Source organism: Lynx rufus, unplaced genomic scaffold (assembly GCF_022079265.1).
Source record: "Lynx rufus isolate CCGP_SWC_20201006 ecotype Redwood Valley unplaced genomic scaffold, mLynRuf1.p SCAF_6, whole genome shotgun sequence".
Taxonomy (NCBI): domain Eukaryota; kingdom Metazoa; phylum Chordata; class Mammalia; order Carnivora; family Felidae; genus Lynx; species Lynx rufus.
The window spans coordinates 137,269,591-137,289,443 of NW_025814878.1; the positions used below are offsets into that span (position 1 = coordinate 137,269,591).

The following is a 19,853-nucleotide window of genomic DNA, read 5'->3' on the forward strand; positions in this document are numbered from 1 at the left end:
AAAATCATATGGAGGTTCCTCAAAAAGTGAAAAGTAAAATTACCATATGATCCAGGAATTCAACTACTAGGTATTTAACCAAGGAATATAAAAACACTAATTAAAAACAATATATGCACCCCTGTTTATTGCAGAATTATTTACCATGGCCAAAATATTAAAGCAGCCCAGCGTCCATGAATAGATGAACGAATAAAGAAGATGTGGTACGTACATATACATGCAATGGTATATTGCTCAGCTAGAAGAACGAATGAAATCTTGCCATTTGCAACAACATGGATGGATCTAGGGAGTATAATGCTAAGTGAAATAAGTCAGAAAAAGACAAATACCGTATGACCTCACTCCTATTTGGACTTTAAGAAAGAAAACAAACGAACAAAAACTTAAAAAGAGACAAAAAACAGACTCTTAAGTACAAAGAACAAACTGATGGTTATCAGAGGGAGGTGGGTGTGGGGACGGGTAAAATAGGTGAAGGAAATTAAGACTATACTAATCATGATGAGCCCAGAGTAATGTATAAAATTATTGATTCAGTATACTGTACACCTGAAACTAATATGACACTCTGTTAATTACACTGAAATTTTAAAAGTCAACAGAAGGAAAAATTTATACATATATAAGGAAAGAAAACCACTTTTTTTTTTCTGATTATGGTTCCAATTTGGAGAAAGACATATAGGGAAAAATGAATAAGGGAAAACAGGCAGATGGAGATGTGATTAGGGTAGAAAGAACAATGTCACTCCCTCCAACACACACACACACACACACACACACACACACACACACACACACACAGAAAATCAGTGCCTTCCTACAAACTCCGGGCAATTTACCAGAAGTGGTACCCATTCGTCCATGTCTATTTTCCGTATCAACTCCCACCAAAAAATAACCTGTCTTTTAAAACATTAAACAGAAACTCAATTTTGAACAACATTCCAATAAAACCTACCTAGTTTACCTTACTCTTTGGAGCTAGGGTGGTTAAGTTCTCTGTCCTGGTAAAACTGAGATGGGGCAATGATATAAAGTTGGCTGGCCAGCATCACGCCAGATCTGACATTCAAGGATCTTATTTCCTCCAACAGGTAATTTTAGATCCAAAAGAGTATATTTCGCATTTTCATTACTCTTTTCTTTATAATAAAAGTCCTCTTTTATTGTAATATTGTAATACTAATGTATTAGGAAAGCAAAGAGTCAGGCAAGCCTAAGTTAGACAGGGTGGGAGAATAGGAATATGACAAACTTTCAATCAACGGCAACCTAGGCTGGGACTGCCATCTTGCACAGCCAGGGTCTCCAAATGCAACGTGAACCATGCAACTAGTAGCCTTAGCTCAGCAGCTGAGGAGCACAGGAGGCTCGGACAGTACTCCCTCATCTCTGTTGCTTCTGCCCCACTGGTAACCCCCACTCCCTGCATTACCAAAGAAGGAGGTGATGGTATGACAACTTCAGTAGAATGTTACCAAACTCCTATCAACTCTTCCAGCATCAGGAAGAATATGAAGGGCTCCAGAAGTCACAGCAAACAAAACAGATGGTTCCATCAGCTCCCCAGGACTACAACCAAGGGTAGCGGGAACTCTTCTCCACTTAGTTCAAAGTTCACCGAGTATCTGTTGGGAACCATCCAGTGGTCAATCAGAGTAGAACAGGCTTACCCTTCGCATTAATCTTTCCAAAGTTGTAATCTCCACACTCTCGCACTCAACTATAACAGAATCATCAGTTCTCCATTCTAATAGGCACCCACCAAATATACTTACTTGGTAGAACTTATACTCATGTCTGGGAATTAAATTCCAAGTGACTATACTAGTTATCAAAGAGCTGACAGAAGCCTGAAGAAGCACGAAATAAGCAAATCTCCCTGCAGACATCACTTCTTTGCCCGTATTATAAAACCCAATTATTTGCACATACTGAGTTGGTCAGGTGGAGGGGCCAGGATGTCATAAACCAAGAGAAGAAAACATTTCCCAGACAAGTGATCATCTCTAGCAGCAAGGGGTGCAGACAAGTGATATTTCTATTATGCCCCAGTAAGGTAAAAGGAACACAAAGGCTATTGTTCTACTCCTCTAGACCATTTCACCATAATATGCATGCATATGCATACTTGCAAATATATTTAAGTATTATTTATGATTTCTCATTATAATCATATAAAAGAATAAAACAATTATTAAAATCACCAATAAAGACCTCCCAACAGAACTACTGTCTCAGCATTTTGATTATTTCCTCCCAGGGCTTACTACGCATGTCCACGTTCATAAAAATGGGAATCTTTTTTTTTTCTTTTATTTTTGAATGTTTATTTTCATTTTGAGAAAGAGCACCAGCAGGGGAGGGGCAGAGAGGGGGAGACAGAATCCCAAGCAGGCTCCATGCTGTTAGCACAGAACCCGAGGTGGGGCTTGATCCCATGAACTGTGAGACCATGACCTGAGCCAAAACCAAGAGTCAGATGCTTAACTGACTGAGCCACCCAGTCAGGGACTGAGCGCCCCTAAAAGTGGGAGTCTTAAGTCACGTATTAGTTTTGTGGATTTGATTTTCCACTGTATTGTAAGCGTTTTCCAGTGTCCTTAAACATTCTCTGAAGACAACATTTTCAGTGGACACGTATTAGTACCATGATTTAATCATTCACCTCTTTTGGACCATTTAGGATGCTAACAGCTTTTCACTATTGACAACAGCTGAACACCCTTAGGAATACATTTGATTTCCTTAAGGTAATTCAACTCCTAGGAATTTCTCCTATCATAGAATATGAGCTTAAAAAAAAAAATTCCTGCTTGAAATTTTATGGCTAAGTTGCCTTCCAGAAGGGGAAGGTACCAATTTGTACTCCCACTATCAGTGTATAAGCGTTCTTGTTTCAGACTGTTCTCAAAAACACACGGGCAACTCAAATTGCCAACATGATGGGAGAGCAATTAGCTGCCTGAATCGGCCGAGCCTGCAAAGAGGAAATGAGGGCTCTTCTTTCTGCTTCCCTCAGAAATATCAATTTGTACCCTTCTGGGAGCAAGACAGAAGAATGAGCTCACTTCCACACACTTCAAAGGAATTAAGTACCCGCTTTATTACCAGCAACTGTTGAGCGTCCTGCAGGGGAACAGTAAATGTTCTGGTATTTTTGACAGCCCACATTCACAGAGAAAACACAAAGGATATTCGCCACTAATAAAAGCGTGTCGTCTGTGGTATCCTCGCCATTAACAACAGTCCAGCCCACAAAAACCTGATTACTTTCAGAAAGACAAATAAAATGCCACGCCCCAGAATAATTTAAAGTATGAGTTTAGCTGTTACTCCCAAATTAAAAACATATATATGTTGTTTGGCACAAATGCTGATCTCCGGGGCGCCTGGGTGGCGGAGTCGGTTAAGCGTCCGACTTCAGCCAGGTCGCGATCTCGCGGTCCGTGAGTTCGAGCCCCGCGTCGGGCTCTGGGCTGATGGCTTGGAGCCTGGAGCCTGCTTCCGATTCTGTGTCTCCCTCTCTCTCTGCCCCTCCCCCGTTCATGCTCTGTCTCTCTCTGTCCCAAAAATAAATAAAAAACGTTGAAAAAAAAAAAAAAAACAAATGCTGATCTCCTCTAATCCCACTCAATTCTTGTCTGTGCTCTTATCCTAAAGACGTTTATAGGGGTGCCTGAGTGGCTCAGTTAAGGTGTCAGCTCAGGTCATGATCTCACAGTCCCTGGGTTCAAGCCCCGGGTCGGGCTCTGACAGTGTGGAGCCTGTTTGGGATTCTCTGTCTCCCTCTCTCTCTGCCCCTCTTCTACTCATGGCCATGCACTTACACTCCCTCTCTCTCTCTCTCTCTCCCAAAAAAAAAAAAAAAAAAAAAATTAAATAAACAAAGACGTAATAAAGTATGTTAAGCTCTTCAGTTTGGAAGCATGCTACAAAGGGAACAGCTATCTCGTTAGGCTGTTTTAAAACACCAGGTTCAACTTCAAGACAGAACTTTAGGAGCGCCTGGGTGGCTCAGTCAGTTGAGCATCCGACTTCGGCTCAGGTCATGATCTCACGGTTCACGGGTTCGAGCCCCGCATCGGGCTCTGTGCTGACAGCTCGGAGCCTGGAGCCTGCTTCGGCTTCTGTGTCTCCCTCTCTCTGCCCCTTCCCCGCTCATGTGCTCTCTCACTCTCTCCCTCTCTCTCAAAAATAAATAAACATTAAAATAAATTAAAAATTACATTTAATGCTGTAACCTCCTGGCTGTATCGTTATCTTTGTTGCTCCCATATTTTCCACATGTTGCTAACATGTCATTAAAAAGTAAAAAGTTATGGGGCGCCTGGGTGGCGCAGTCGGTTAAGCGTCCGACTTCAGCCAGGTCACGATCTCGCGGTCCGGGAGTTCGAGCCCCGCGTCGGGCTCTGGGCTGATGGCTCGGAGCCTGGAGCCTGTTTCCGATGCTGTGTCTCCCTCTCTCTCTGCCCCTCCCCCGTTCATGCTGTCTCTCTCTGTCCCAAAAATAAAAAATAAACGTTGAAAAAAAAAATTTTTTTTTAAAAAAAAAAGTAAAAAGTTGTGAACTTGTTTCAGAAAAACTCAACAACAACCGTGCTCCACAACATACAGGGAGGGAAATGCAGTAAGGAGACGAGTCAGAGAGAAACGTAAAATCCCAGGAACCCAAGGATAAGAAGAACCAATGCATGAAAGACCAAACCACAGTCACAGAAACTTCAGGACACCAGTCTTTGTGGCCAAAACCAACACTTCTGGCTTCCCGAGCCTCTTCAAGGTGGGACAGTTAAGTCGCAAAATGTGCAAAGTTCGCAGAACTGAGCTGTGAGTTGCAACACCTTTATTTCACTACCTCCCCTCCAATAACTCATGAAAGGAAGTGCAATTCGACCGGAGGGGAGACCCCAGGCTCTGCCTGACCTCACGCTGCTGCAGAGAACAGACCCAAATTCCCCAGGAAGGAACATGGTGAATATACAATGTGTTAGGAGGAATCACCCTGCTTCAGTGTCCGTTCCTCAAGATTCATAAACAGCTGTTCCTAAACAAACAGCGACAGAGTATAGAATTTTCACTTATCTGCCCACGGTCATCACCAGGTGACCATCAGGAGAGGGGTGGCCCAGCAGGTTAAGGCCAAGAAAAAACTTTTGCAGCCCAGCATGGAGACCCTTGCTGTGCTGGGTATTACCTTCAAGTCACTAGAAGCCTAGGGAATCTGGGGGAAGGGTCAGGACGGGAACCATTTATCAGCTGGGAGTGAAAAATTTCTGTATTATTAATTAGTAGGAGATAAACACCAAATCCATGTTAAGAGCATTGTACCAGAGGACTGGAAACGTTTCCTTTAAAGAGGAAGACAGAGGGGCGCCTGGGTGGCGCAGTCGGTTAAGTGTCCGACTTCAGCCAGGTCACGATCTCGCGGTCCGTGAGTTCGAGCCCCGCGTCAGGCTCTGGGCTGATGGCTCGGAGCCTGGAGCCTGTTTCCGATTCTGTGTCTCCCTCTCTCTCTGCCCCTCCCCCGTTCATGCTCTGTCTCTCTCTGTCCCAAAAATAAATAAACGTTGAAAAAATAAATAAATAAAATAAAATAAAGAGGAAGACAGTAAATACTGTAGGCTTTGCAGGCGACATGGTTTTGTCATGACTATGCAACTCCACCGCTGTAGTGCAAGAGAGGCCAGAGACAACACGTAATGACCCAGTGCCCAGTTGTGTTCCTTTGGGACTCTACAGAAACAAGCGGCAGGACAGACATGGCCCACGGGCCATCGGCTGCCACCCCAACCTTACAACACAGCAGGGCCAACAGTCCCGCAGAGCAATCAAACCTTCAGCCCCAACCTCATTAGCACAGTCTTACCAACCGATTGAACCAGCCACCAAGGAGTCTCCTGTGCAGCCTTGATCTTTACAGACCCCGAGAGACGGAGTGCGAGTCTGCAGTCGGGCCCTCCCCCCCCAATTAATACACTCACCCAGAAAAATCTGTAGTGAGAATTCCATAGTGGAAGATGTATATCCGGCTGATGTGGCATATTGTAAGGTATCCCATTGCTACAAAGAAGGAGTATCTGAAAGCAGAAGAGAGAAGATCGGATGATTACGCGTGGCAGTAACACGATCGGCTTTCTCCTCTTCCTCTCCCTCCCTCCCCACATATCGTCAGTCACAAAGTCCTCTCTGCTTGGTCTGTAACCCAGCTGATCCCCTCCGCTCACTTTTGCATTCACTGCCTGGGACCCTTCATCTTTTCTCACCTGCACGCAGCACAATGGAGTCACCCCGGAGGGCTTTACAAATTGCCGATGCCTGGGCCTCACCCCTGCTATTCTGGCTTAACTGGTACAGGATACACCCAGCAGGTGCAATTTCATCGTGCAGCCAGAGCTGCGAAGCAAGAACCTGCAAGATCTTGCACTCAGATTCTCCTCCTCAGAAACCATCGTGTCTACACTACGATCTTTGTAAAATACAAACCGAACCAGCATTACGCCGCCGACCTCTCCCTTCCTGAAATACTTTGTTCTCTTGGCTTCTCTTCTCCGTGATTGCTTCCCGCCTCTCTGGTTAATGCTGCCAAGGTTCTTGCTCAGCTTGTCTTCCTCCACTTACTCCTTAGGTGTGAGCATTCCCAGTGCCCTGCTGGGCACACCCCTGCCCAAGCCTGAGGCTTCCGTTACCACACGCCAAGATCACGGCCTGGCTTCCTTCCGACACCTGCCATGACCACCGGGGTACGAACCAGCAACACAAAGACAGACACACACACACACACACACACACACACACACACACACACGCATGTACATCATTCAGAACATTCATCAATTTGTAATCACACATACGTGACATTAAAGAACAAAAATTCAACTGAGTAAACTTTGAAGATCGAATTATCTTTATTAAGCGATTTGTTGACCTGGCTGCACCCCACTTAGCAAATAGAGGGGTGCTCCGAGGAGTTGCACAAAATGGAAGGTTTTTACAGGAAGGAGGGTGGCACAGGGAAGTGACTAGGAAAAGAAGGGATTGTTTCAGGCAAGGCCACCTTCCCTTAGGAGGAAGGGTCTCCTCACGCAGATGACCTCATGTTCCCTTTGGGGGATGGAGAGGGCCCATGGGATAGACTCCAGAGGCCATTAGTGCTGACCAGAAAATTCCTGGCTGACCGGTTAAGACTTGCATTTCTGGGGGAGTTTGAAACAGCCCTAAGCCCTAGTTTGGTGAGTTGGCCTACGTGACTCCATTTTGGGTGTGTGGTCTTCTTTTTCGTAATGATCATCAAATTAACTGTTGTCTCCCTTACTAGACCACGAAGGCAAGAACGTCTTGTGTGTTTCACTCACAAGAGTGGCCTCCTGGGTGCTAAGTGAACAAAAACCAAATAAATGTTACTTGTCTTAAAAGTCTCCAATGGCTCCCACTGTCCAGTCACATCAAAACTCCTAAACGCAGCAGGCGATGTGCTCCTGCACAGAGCTCTACCTTTCCCTCGTGGACTCCTCTCTGAGCACACCCCACGTCCACTTATGCTCAGACGACACCGGCCGCTCTCTCTCCACAATTACAGCTTGCATCTCCAGGCCAGATGTCTTCCGCACACCGCCTCCTCTGCCTGCAACTCCCTCCTCCGTCCTCCAGCCTACCTAGGAACTGTCTAATTACCAGGTAAGGCCAAGCTCCGGGTCAGTCCCCCCCGCACCGGCTTGCTCCACCCCCCCCCCATCCCCAGCACAATTCACTGTTCCGCTCCTGGTATATCTCCAGTGCTCCATGCCAACCTCATCATTATGATGCTGAAATTATATGCATGTGTCTGTTACGCCAACTCACCATGACCTGGAGCACCCCAACCCTTGGCCATAGAGGGGGTTCGTGTATGGTTAGCTGAAAGGCACTGAAAGGAGCACATTCAACATTTTAAATGGTGCAGAAGCCCATCAGAAACAGACATAAATTTAGAAGGTATAACACTGAAACATGGGTCATAAAACAGAGATGAAGCATATTCTCAAATTATATTGAAATTCACGAGTTCATGTTAAAATAACTCATGGAGACCGAATGGTGAGGTAAGACTCATAAAAATGCACTTGGTAGCAAGGGAGAACCAGCTAGTGGGCGTGAAGCAGTTCTGTAAACTCTAAAGCACTACATAACTTTACGTTCTCTTTGCAAACAAAGACGTCCTGACACAAAATAAGACTTGCCCTGCCTCGGGTTCATCCTTAACCCTTTCCCAAACAGAAAGACGGTGAACAAAGCAGGGCTGAGAGAAAACAACTCCCTGAAGGGCTGAGCAGAAGCAGAATGGTGCTAGTTAGGCCCTTCTGCCTCCAGCCTCTGTGTTCTCTCTCCAGCCAGTTCGTGAAGGTCAAGGCAAAAGCACGAGGCAGATACAAAAGACAAATTCTCCCACGGCCCTCTTGAATGCAACCATACCTGCTTCCTCTTTCTCCTTCGCAAGAGCTAGACCCATACCTTCCCCTGCCCCCCAGCCCAGCGAAGAAAGGGACTTCAGCTCAGTAGTTATAACAAGTACTGTGTCCCGAGACAACAGCACAATGCATTCATGCTCTGGACGCACCTGAAAAATCTAAGGAATCCAGGAGTGGTAGAGAGACTACGCATTATGTTCTGGAGACAGACCAACGGGACTTCAAAGCCCAGCAATGGCAAAGCTAATGTGGGAAGTTTAAATACTAGCTATTTTATGAAGGAAGGATGTGGCAGAGACTGGGGCATGAGTGATGGTAACATTCCCCTGCTGACCTGGGTGGTAGTAACATGGATGTATTCATTTATGAAAATTCCCTATCTGTATACCTATTTACCTCTCTGAGCATTCATTTCTTCAACCTGTGGGGAGGGGGGGAATCTGTATCGCAATTAATTGTCCTGGAGAGAATATATTTGTAATAATGACGTGAAGTATTAAATATATTACATGATACACTAAGTAAGAGTTTATAGATTCAAAATAATGAAACAGAACTATTTTTTGTACTGTTTTTGTTCTTATTTATGAGAGAGAGTGAGAGCATGAGCAGGGGAGGGGCAAAGGTGGGGGGGCACGGACAGAGGATCAGAAGCAGGCCGTGCACTGATAGCAGGGAGCCCGACGCGGGGCTCAAACTCACAAACTGTGAGATCATGGCCTGAGCCGAAGTCGGACGCTCAACTGACTGAGCCACCCAGACACCCTGAAACATATCCATTTAAAAGAGCATGGCTTAGCACTTGGCACAAAGCAGGTACCCCCAAATTGGCAACTTATCACCATGTTCTCACAGAGGCGGTCTATCCTAGGAGATACAAACTATATTCTGCTCCAGTCGGTCTGGATATGATCAATTAACACCTGTGATTTCTGCCCAACATAGTGGCTCGGGAAGGAAACAGAGTTGGCACCCCAAGAAATCTACAGACAAAGAGAAAACAGTATGTCTAGAAATCGGTTAACTCCCCATAGCGGCAAAGCCTGACCTTCCCCAACTCTCCCCAGCCATGTGACGGAACTCTTGTAACTGGCTTGGCAAGGGGAAGAAAACGATTCCCAAAGAATCATGAAATCCTGATCCTGAAGAAACCTTAAGTTCAAACTGTCACACACGCCACATTTTATAGGTGGGAAATCTGATGTACAGAGAAGCTGCATGACCCTTCTGAACTCACACTGCCAGAGAGAGCCAGATTTCCAGTCTCATGTTCTTTCCCTGCATCAATAGGAAGCAATTTCCCTCCGTCAGGAACCATGAACCACTCCCTACTTCCGCAGTCCTGGCAAAGAAAGAGCTTGTGCTGGAGTCCTTTTTGGTCTTATGACCCGGGCCTCTGCTACCACAATATTACTGTGGTGGGACAGACACAGCCTGTCCGTAAACTGCTCGGCTCAGCCAAGGCTAGAGTGTTCCATTCCTGGCCAGAGGCTGACACTGGGCCCCGCACGGAACAAGCATGTGCATGCAGGTTCTTGACTCTCTGAAAAATGGTCCACACCGATCGGGATCACACAAGTGTGGAGAGAGCTGACAAATCACAATTTGTAAGGTAGTTAAAAATATGCTACAGAGATATAACCAATTTTTACTAACTGTTGAATGGCTTCCAAACTCAAGTTTGGGGAAAGCCAGACATTTTCACCTCCCACTAACAACGGCATTTTGTCATAATATGGAGCATTCCCGAAGCCCATTCTTACCAAATCAGAAATATAGATTTCCTATTTCCCTTCTGAAGGAGTGACACTATCCCTTTCAAGGAGGGCATTCAGAAGGAAGAGGATGGCAATTCAATTTTTCAGAACTCATCCAGACACTAAGTTGGGTGAAAATAAAATTTTAAAGCATACAAAAATATTTTCCCTTAAATTTTTTTTCCCTCGGAAAGAGGAAATTTATCGTAAGTAATTTACAAGATTATACATTAAAAAGTTAAATTTCAACGATTTGCAGAAGGAAAACTATTGTGCTAATAGTCTTATTAATCAGAGTTTTCAGGGAGCCTGGGTGGTTGAGCCTCTAGGGCTCAGAGACTCTTGATTTCAGCTCAGATCACGATCTCAGGCTCATGAGATCGAGCCCTGTGTTGGGCTCTACACTGGGCTCTATGCTGGGCATGGAACTTGCTTAAGATTCTCTCTCCCTCTCCCTCTGCCCCACCCCCACTTGCACATGAACTCTCTCTCTCTCTCTATTCTCTCTCTAAAAAAAAAAATCAAAGACCTTTCTGAAACTAAAATAAGGCATCTGCTTTTTCAGGGAAGCCATCAGAAAAGAACTTACAACAGGACAAATGTCTTTTCAAAGGTATTCATTCATTCCGTAAATATTTATTGAGACTTTACTTGTGACAGATACTGTTCTAGGCTCTGTGGATACAACAGTGAACTGTGTTTTCACGTTTCAGTGTTACAGAAAGACAGAACAAATGCTGGGGTTTCACAAAGACCACAGGAAACACAGACAATGCTAAACAGATACCCAGGTGTCTGAATCGATTATCCAAGCACGTTGCCTTCAAGGCAGAATTAAGTTACTTCTCTACTTTCAAATCAAAATATCACAGTAAGAATATTTCTTCCTCTTTTGACCGTTTTAGTATACATATTTGAAGTACACAAAGTTTTGACACGGGTCCACGCCTGGAAAGCCACAGCCAAATTCAAGATAACAGACATATCCGTCACCCCCCAAGTGTCTTCCTGCCTCTCCGATCCCTGTCACATCTCCCTGTGCCGCCCCACCCCGGGGAGCCTCTGATCTGTTCTCTGTCACTTCAGATTAGTCTGCATTTTCAAGAATAGAAATGTGTGTGGCTTCCTTCCTTCAGCACATTTACTTTGAAGATTCATCCATATCATCGTGTGCTGTTAATCCTTCGTTCCCTTTTCCTGCTGAGTAGTATTCCACTGCGGTGACCATCTGGGCGGTTTCCAATTTGTGGCTACCATACAGCTGCTTCTCTTCTGACACGAGGGGCTTGCCACCCTCTTCACAAAGCTTCCTCTGACTGCTCCCAGCACTTAGGGCCCCCATGTCTCCTTCTGATATCCCAGAGAACTTAGGATACGCCACTTGTGACGGGCACGTGGGGAAAGTGCCCCTTGACCCTAGAAACACATTTCACAGGTCATGGGAAAAAAAAACCTCACCTTGCACGGCTCACTCCCAGAATCTTACCTGTGAATACTGGATACGCTTGCCGTGACCATGATCCCGTAGCACATTAACACCAGCACAAAAAGATGCACAGAGTACCTTTAAGACACCAGGGAGAGAGAAGGAGGAGCGTTGAGTATATTCCAAATGAACATGCCTACTGGACACGCACACTGTGCTCCGCCTATGCCCCCACCAGAAAGCACATGATCTGCTAAGTCATGTTTATGCAACAGAAAATACATCAAAGAGTTCTGCTCTGTGTGATTAAGGTACTAGACTAGATCTTGAAGCAGCAGGAGGAAGTCATGACACAGTCTGTCACCTGTGGTGCCAGTAATGTCAGGATCCATAAATGGAAGGCTTGCACTTTGGCACACATACAACTGAGAGTCCAGAAGAGTTCTTTCTCTCTTTAGAACTTTTTTTTTTTTTAATTTTAAAGCACCAGGACCAAAACTGATCCTCACCAGATACCAAGACTTTTACCTGGTAGTTGATTCAACATACTCATCATCTTTTCTCAAATTTTTACTCAAGGAAGAACAGCAGTATTATAGTATCCTGAATGAATTCACAAAAATCCTTAAGTTGTATTTCTAGAAATGTTGGTTCCTAAAACTCTTTCCCCGAGAAGTGCCACTCCCAGGGTATTTGGCCAGTTTATCCGGTAGAGAAAAGAGTCATCCACAGGCTCTCGCTGTTGACCAATGACTCACACTTCCTAAGACCAGCACTAAAACTCTTCTTCTACTTTACGCACAGGACTAACATCAATTATTATTGTCGTGCAAGAAAAACACCAATATCTACAACAGGTAAGAAAGGTTCCTCATCTGGAAAATGAAACCTTATAGCATTCCACTTACTTGACCCAGGGTAACATCAATGGAAGCACAATTTCTAGAAAAAATTCACCGAACTGACTTCTAATGGATAGTCAGTTTATTGGTTCTAGGTTCTTTGCAATAAATGAGATTCCTAGAATATACAATAGTAGTGTGTGTGTGTGTATGTATACACATGTATATGTGTATGTGTGTGTATATATATGTATGTGTATATATATGTGTGTGTATATATATATATGCGTGTTTATATATATGTGTGTATATATATGCGTGTTTATGTATATATACAAAAAAAAAACAATAGGAGTATATATATATATTTTTTACAATAGGAGTATATATTTCATTTCCTGCCTGGGAAATGCCAGGAATGTTGCCCCAACACACCCAAATGATAAATACTAGAATTTCTGAGGCTCATACTCACCAGCCAAAACAAAAGATGACAAAATAGATGCCAAAAATGGTGGCAAACGCGTGCCGGACATCGGGACTGGTTTTACCAGGACTTAAGTAGATGCGGAACCAGAAAGCGGCAAACAAGGCAAACAGCTGACATGCTACAAAATTCACCTGTTTGGGGGGAAGAGAGAGAGAGAGAGAGAGAGAGAGACTCAAAACCTTTATTTATCCTTCTGCCTGTGTGCGAATTCTCTCCGGTCTTTTCGGATTTCCGCATCCGGGTGCATCTGCAACTTGGACTTTTTCCTCAGCAGAGTGTTTGTTTGGAAAAGGTTCAGGAGACTGACCGGGTAACCAGGCCCTCATCTGATGTGAGAAGTGAGAAACCTGAGTTTCGTTCTCAAATTTTTTTTCATTTTTTATATACATATAATTTGTCAAGTGAGCTACCATATAGGGTATACAGTAGGCTCTTGATTCTGGGGGTAGATGTCACGTCTGATTTTTCAAGACTAGCCAAGCTTGCTTTCTCACCCACAACACCGAGGGCTTTTCAATGTAGAGGGCCTCAGTGACTGTGAGGTCAGTTTGCTGGGTCTCTTTCCACCGCATCCCCAGCGCTATCCTAAGATAAAGCACGTGTTCTGTAAGAGGCACAAATGAACCAAATCCGTGACGCGTCCCTCGTGAAATACCTGAGAAACTAAAGGCTTCTCTCCAAAGTCATCATCAACTGTTTGACTCTAATTTTTCTCATTTTAACTTAACACCAAATGAAAAAAATAAAATAAAAACACAAGAACACCAAATGAACAAGAGGACAGCTCAAGTTCAAGGAGTGGCACTAAAAAGCCACACACAAAAAAGAAACACCCCCACCTTACACTTCCAACGCCACCCTATCCAATTATTTAAAATAGGCAACAAATTTCCTTAGAAAAGTCTCATTCATCTATCTCTCAAAAATATTGTACGTACAAGAAAATATAAAATAACTCCCTGATACCCCGGGGAAAGACCGGCTGATGTAACACAAAACCCAAATGCATCAAGTGATGTAACCATTAATGACAACAGGAAGAGCGGTTCAAACTTTTCAGAGTGTTCGGAGGGAAAACTTAGCTTCTAGAAGACACTTAACGGAAAAGGGATCGAGGATATAAATACCTGAATAGAGCCTCAAATTCAGCCTCCACAGTTTCTCACACGACAAAAAACTGTAGCTGCTGGTGAAATTCATTAGGGCTGTCTCCCGGCGGGGGCGGAGGCAGCAACATTAGCTCCTCCTGAGCTCACTTTGTTTTCCCGATAAAAACCAAGACGACTTGGGGCCCCTGGTAATTCACAGGAAGACTTTTCAGAGAATCTTCTGTTTCGTTTTTGAAAACCGTGCTGAGTTTCCCCTCTGTTTGGAGACCACTCTTCGCGGACCTTTCCAAACACTGATCCCCGCTACTGCCTGCCCTGGCTTTCTACCCTGGAAGACAGAGAGGAGGTGAACCGTGATTCTGGTCTGCATGATGCGGTCCTGTCATTTCGTGTAGCCTAAACACGCCACCAACTCTCTCTCTCTCTCTCACACACACACAATGGAGAGAAAAATAATCACCTTAGTGAGGGTCCAAATGTAAAAGAATTGGCAACTGGAAAGTCAAAGTTATGATCATCTGTAGGTGATCAATCACACATTCTTTCATACTCTCGGCCACGGCAGAATACGGTCCCCCAGGCAGCAGAGCAGCTCAGGGGAAATTGGTTCCATACCTTGAGGTTTGCCGGTAATTACCGAGCACCCCTGCACGTGAGGAATGATCCAAAGGGTAGATCGTGTTCTCACGTGCAGTCCCGGGACCAGCAGCCGCAGCTGGAAAACCATCAGAAATGCAAATTCTCGGGACACCTGGGTGGCTCAGCCGGTTAAGCGTCCAACTTAGGCTCAGGTCATGATCTCGGAAAATTTTTTTTATTTTTATTTTTTTTTATTTTTGAGACAGAGAGAGACAAAGCATGAACAGGGGAGGGTCAGAGAGAGGGAGACACAGAATCTGAAACAGGCTCCAGGCTCTGAGCTGTCAGCACAGAGCCCGACGTGGGGCTTGAACTCACCGACCGAGAGATCATGACCTGAGCCGAAGTTGGCCGCTTAACCTACTGAGCCACCCAGGCGCCCCAATGGAAAAATTTTTCAAAAAAGAAATGCAAACTCTCGTGCCCCACCTGAGACTTAGCTAAATTAGACCTTCCCAAGGTGGGTCCAGCAATCTGTGCTTTAACAGCCCCCCAAGAAATGGGGGTGCACAGTCACTTTGAGAAGCCCTGGGATACAGGAGAAAGGAGGCACGCTGCCTGCCTAGCAGACCTTATACTCTGAGAAAGGAACACAAGAACCCACAAGTAATTGTAAAGTAACATTAACATGGCTCGAAGTTAGTACATGATTATTATTCTCTTACATTACACCCCCTTTAGATCCGAAGTAAATAATGAGAAGTTTCATGGTTAAGGAGGGATGAGACTCAGGCTGACAACTAGGAAAAAAACTGTTGAAACAGGTAAAAACTGAGGCGCGGGAGCAGTGAAAGACATGAAAAATACTGCTGCCTGGGGCACCTGGGTGGCTCAGTTAAGTGTCAGGCTTCGGCTCAGGTCATGATCTCGCGGTTCGTGAGTCTGATTGAGCCCCGCGTCGGGCTCTGTACTGACAGTGTGGAGCCTGCTTAAGATTCTCTCTCTCCTTCTCCCTCTCTCTCTTTCTCTCAAAATAAATTAAAAAACGTTAAAAAAAATACTGCTGCCTGGATCCTATCCCCAACCATTCTCACATAACTGGCCTGACATCAGGACTTTCCAAGGCGTTCAGGTGGTTCTGATATTCAGGCAAGACGGAAGGCACCTGGTTTAGAAGTATAATAAGAGGGACCCTCAGAGGCACCCAGGAGGAACTAGACTTTCTCATAAAGAAGAAAAGCACAAATAAAGGAGAAGGAGATTGGTGAAGGTCGTGCGGCAGGGATGAGACAGAACAGATTTAAGCTCAATGGTCGTCACTCAGCCGGCCCAGGCATCCTCAACCTCCTGAGAGTCTCATCAGCTTGGCTTGTCTTAAGGAAGGTGGGTCCTTCTAACCCACCTCCAAGGAAGAATAAGGCTCGCTGTGGGGAAACTACCTCTGATCTCGTCACCCTCGTGATCGATAAGGAGGAAACAAAGACTCACTGGGCCACTGAAGCAATCTGCCCTTTTTCAGCCACCATGATCTCATGGGTAACCAACTGAATATCCTAGTTCTGACTCTCGGGTGTCAGCTGGGTGAGCTTTGGTAATTCATTGATTAATTCTACAAACACTGACTGGCTGATGCTACATGCCAGATACTGGGTACAGCGGGCAAGATATTGTCACTACCAGCAAGTCAAGAAAAGAAGACTTACGTACTCTGGGTTTCAATTGCTTTTTTCGGGGGGCGGAGGGGGGGTTCCAAAACATGTGCTTTGGGAGACCTAGTCTGTAACGGTCTCTGATTCTAATCTAACTCAAATCCTTTCCCTTAACTGGTAGTGGTTAATGCCTAAACGCAAGACCCTTGGGACTAAAAGCTTCCTCCTACACACAGACACAACCCACACCCCCATCCTCTTCCCGGGAGTGAGTCATGGATGGCTGGATGAATGTTCCCTGGCAAACTGTTCCAAGGCAAAAGTGGAAACACACACACACACACACACACACACACACACAGCAACACCGCTCAGTTCTCGCAGGAGGCTCCTAGCAGGATTGCTTTTCAACCACCAGATGTACATCTTAAAAGACACAAGCTGAACCACAGTTAGCCACCTCTTCACATCCATTAGGATGGCTATTTTAAAAACAAAATAATAAGTGTTGGCAAGAACCAGGAGAAATCAGAACCCTTGTATGCTGCTGGTAAGGATGTAAGATGATACAGCCACTGTGGAAAACAATATGGCGGTTCAAAAAATTAAAAATATAAGTACATATGATCCAGCCATCCCACTTCTGGGTATTTACCCAAAAGAACTGAAAAAAGGGTCTTGAAGAAATATCTCTCCACCCACGTTTGTAGCAGCATTATTCACAATAGCCAAAAGGTGGAAGCAACCCAAGTGTCTACCAATAGATGAATGGATTTAAAAAAAGTGTGGCAAATAAATACAGTGGGATATTATTCAGCCTTAAAATGGGGGAAATTCTGACATATGCTACAACATGGATGAACTTCAAGGGCATTATGCTAAGTGAATAAGTCAGTCACAAAAGGACAACTATTCTATGATTCCACTTAAATGAGGTACCTAGAATACAGTAGTTAAATTCATAGAGACTGAAAGTAGGACAGTGATTTCCAGAGACTGAGGGGTAGAGGGAACCGGCTTATTATTTAGTGGATACAGAGTTTCAGTTTTGCAAGATGAAAAGAGTTCTGGAGACGGGTGGTGGCGTGGTCGCACAACAACGTGAATGTTCTTAATGCCACTGAACTATCCTATATGCTTAAAAATGGTTAAAATGGTTGTGTCTCCCTCTCTCTCTGCCCCTCCCCAACTCTCACTTTGTCTCACTCTGTCTCTCAAAAATAAATACACGTAAAAGGAAATGTTTTTAACGGTTAAAATGGAAAATTTCATATTTTGTGTATTTTATCACAATTTGCTTTTTAAGTATCGGCTGAAGCATGACACCAATTTCTTTGCATTTGCTACTTCTGCGGCCAACGGTGACAGGCTGCCATGACAACAGTTCTTACAGGAACAGAATGAGATCCTGGCTCCTTTCCTCTCTATAGGGCCAACAAAATTGGAGGCATTGTTTTTCAGAAATGCATCCCAAAGTGGATTGTATTTGATGTATAGGATCTGCTTCCAAATAACCTTGAAGGGATGGGTAGAGTGGACTGAGTATAAATCAGTGCTTCTCAACTGGGGACGACTCACCCCCCTCCCGGGAGACATTTTTGGTTGTTATAACCAGAAATGGTGGTGGGGGGAATGCTCCTGCTATCTAGTGGGTAGAGGCCAGGAATACCGCAAAACATCCTAAAAGGCAGAGGACAGCCTCCCACAACAAAGAATTTCCCGGCCCAAAATGTCGGTGGAGCCGCTATGAACAAATCATGGTATAGACGAAACAAGATTGGCCATGAGTTGAAAACTGAGTGCTGGGCACATGAAAGAGGTCATTCTACTAATCTCTCCACTTGTGTGTATGTTTGAACTTTTCCATCATAAACCGGTTTTAAAAATTATACAACCCTGGAAAGCAAATCACTGGCCTGGGATCATACGGATATTAAACTTTGGTGACTACAAGCAGCTGAAACTGAGAAGGCCTCTTTATCCAAACTGGAGAAACACTAAGTTAATAAAGTAATATACATAAGTACAGAAACAAACTAAAACAATAAAGGGATCCCATCTTCCTAAATGGGGGGGGGGGAATAAAGCCTTTTAGGAAATGATCGAACCCCCGTTAAGAAGAGAATCAAATTACAATTACAACAGAACAAAAGACCTACCTTCAATAATAATAATCAAATGAAGTACTTGATCCCATCCCACAACCAAGAATGGACTTTGTGGTTCCAAGAGTCAACACAGAGCCAGAATACCCTGCTGCACGACCAGGATCCACCACTTACTGGTTGAAGAGTTACACCAGCTTGCTGCATTTTGGCTCTTAGCTCACGTGACGGGGGTAGGAACAGTGGTACCATTTGACAGGATTGTTGGGACAAAAGAATATATAAGACTATTTGAAACAGTGCCTGGCACTGATAAGCACTTACTATTAATATCATTCTACATCTACTAAGTTAACATGCAGATTGTGGGCAGAATAACTCCATACACCGTAACTACTGTTGAGCTATTGAGAGCCGGCGTCCCCAGTCTCCTCCCTGCTGCCTTTGTACCGATTCCCTTTCCCACCCAACGTTCAGGCAGCCGCCAGAATTTTCCATGTGTCCTTTCTTCCACAGGGAGAGGCAATGCAGCTTCTGACAAAGAGCCAATCTCTGGGTTTTCCAGCTCCCAAGTGGGGTTTTATAAACTAAAAGCAGAGATCAATCTGAATAAATCAAAGCAGTCTACCAATGTTGAAAACATAGTTTTTTTTTTCCTTTTTAAAATGCTAAAAACTTGTCTTTATATAGATCAAGAGCAAAATGGAAGAATTTAAAGCACGAAGTTTCTACTACAATCGTGGAGGGAAGGAAAGTTCTTAATGATGAAAGGGTTATTTTTCTGCCCAAAAAAAGGAGATAGAGTTTGGCCAGTGGGTTGAAGGAGGGACTCAGTGGAGCAGGACTAGCAACTTGACATGGGGTGGGAGTGGGGGGGGGGGGCGGTGACAGCAGAGGCGGTGGGACCTCAAAACTTGATGGGATCCTGGAGAAGTCCGGAGGAATGACACAGGTTATCACTGTTGGAGATTGGCTGTCTGGCTTCCCAGGATGCAGCCCTGGGAGATGGGCCAGCATTGCTTCCAGAAGGCCCAGAGGGTGATGAAATACATGGGCCCAGGGCATCTCTCAGGCCCCTCTCCCAGGCTCCAGAACAGCAGAGAGGCCAGCTGAGAACTGGTAGGCCCGAGAAGGTCTTGCGGTTGCATTCAGGAGAATGTTGAGTGTGAACCTGCCACCAGGAGCCACGGAAAATGCTGCAGCGAACAGCAGATAAACCAGCAGCAAGAGCCTAATGCCCAAGACCACAGGGAGGGGCTCCACTCAAGCAGAAGCCAGCGAGACCCCAACGGCACAGGGACCCGAGGCCCTCACCCAGGCCACAGAGGTCTGTAGACCCCTCAGGGCTTACCTGATTCCCAGCCGTGGAGGGAGACAAACCTCTACCATAACCGGCCCCAAACAGAAGGAAGCCGCTTATAACTGGCAATGTAGCGCGAA

At 44.9% G+C, this 19,853-nt stretch overlaps 1 protein-coding gene across 2 annotated transcripts in view; it reads right to left on the reverse strand.

Annotated features, from left to right (window-relative positions):
• The window catches only part of MBOAT1 (membrane bound O-acyltransferase domain containing 1), a 106,008-nt gene that overhangs the window by 33,643 nt on the left and 52,512 nt on the right, over positions 1-19,853 (reverse strand). The window contains exons 1-4 of one of the 2 annotated variants that reach the window (XM_047101375.1): positions 14,099-14,367; positions 12,957-13,102; positions 11,700-11,777; positions 5,994-6,089 (exon numbers count right to left, since the gene is read on the reverse strand). In XM_047101375.1, coding sequence (XP_046957331.1) covers positions 5,994-6,089; positions 11,700-11,746 — 143 coding nt within the window. In that variant the 5' untranslated portion in view covers positions 11,747-11,777; positions 12,957-13,102; positions 14,099-14,367. Of the gene's footprint in view, positions 1-5,993; positions 6,090-11,699; positions 11,778-12,956; positions 13,103-14,098; positions 14,368-19,853 lie in introns of those variants that run through there. The other variant, XM_047101374.1, reaches the window with a different exon arrangement.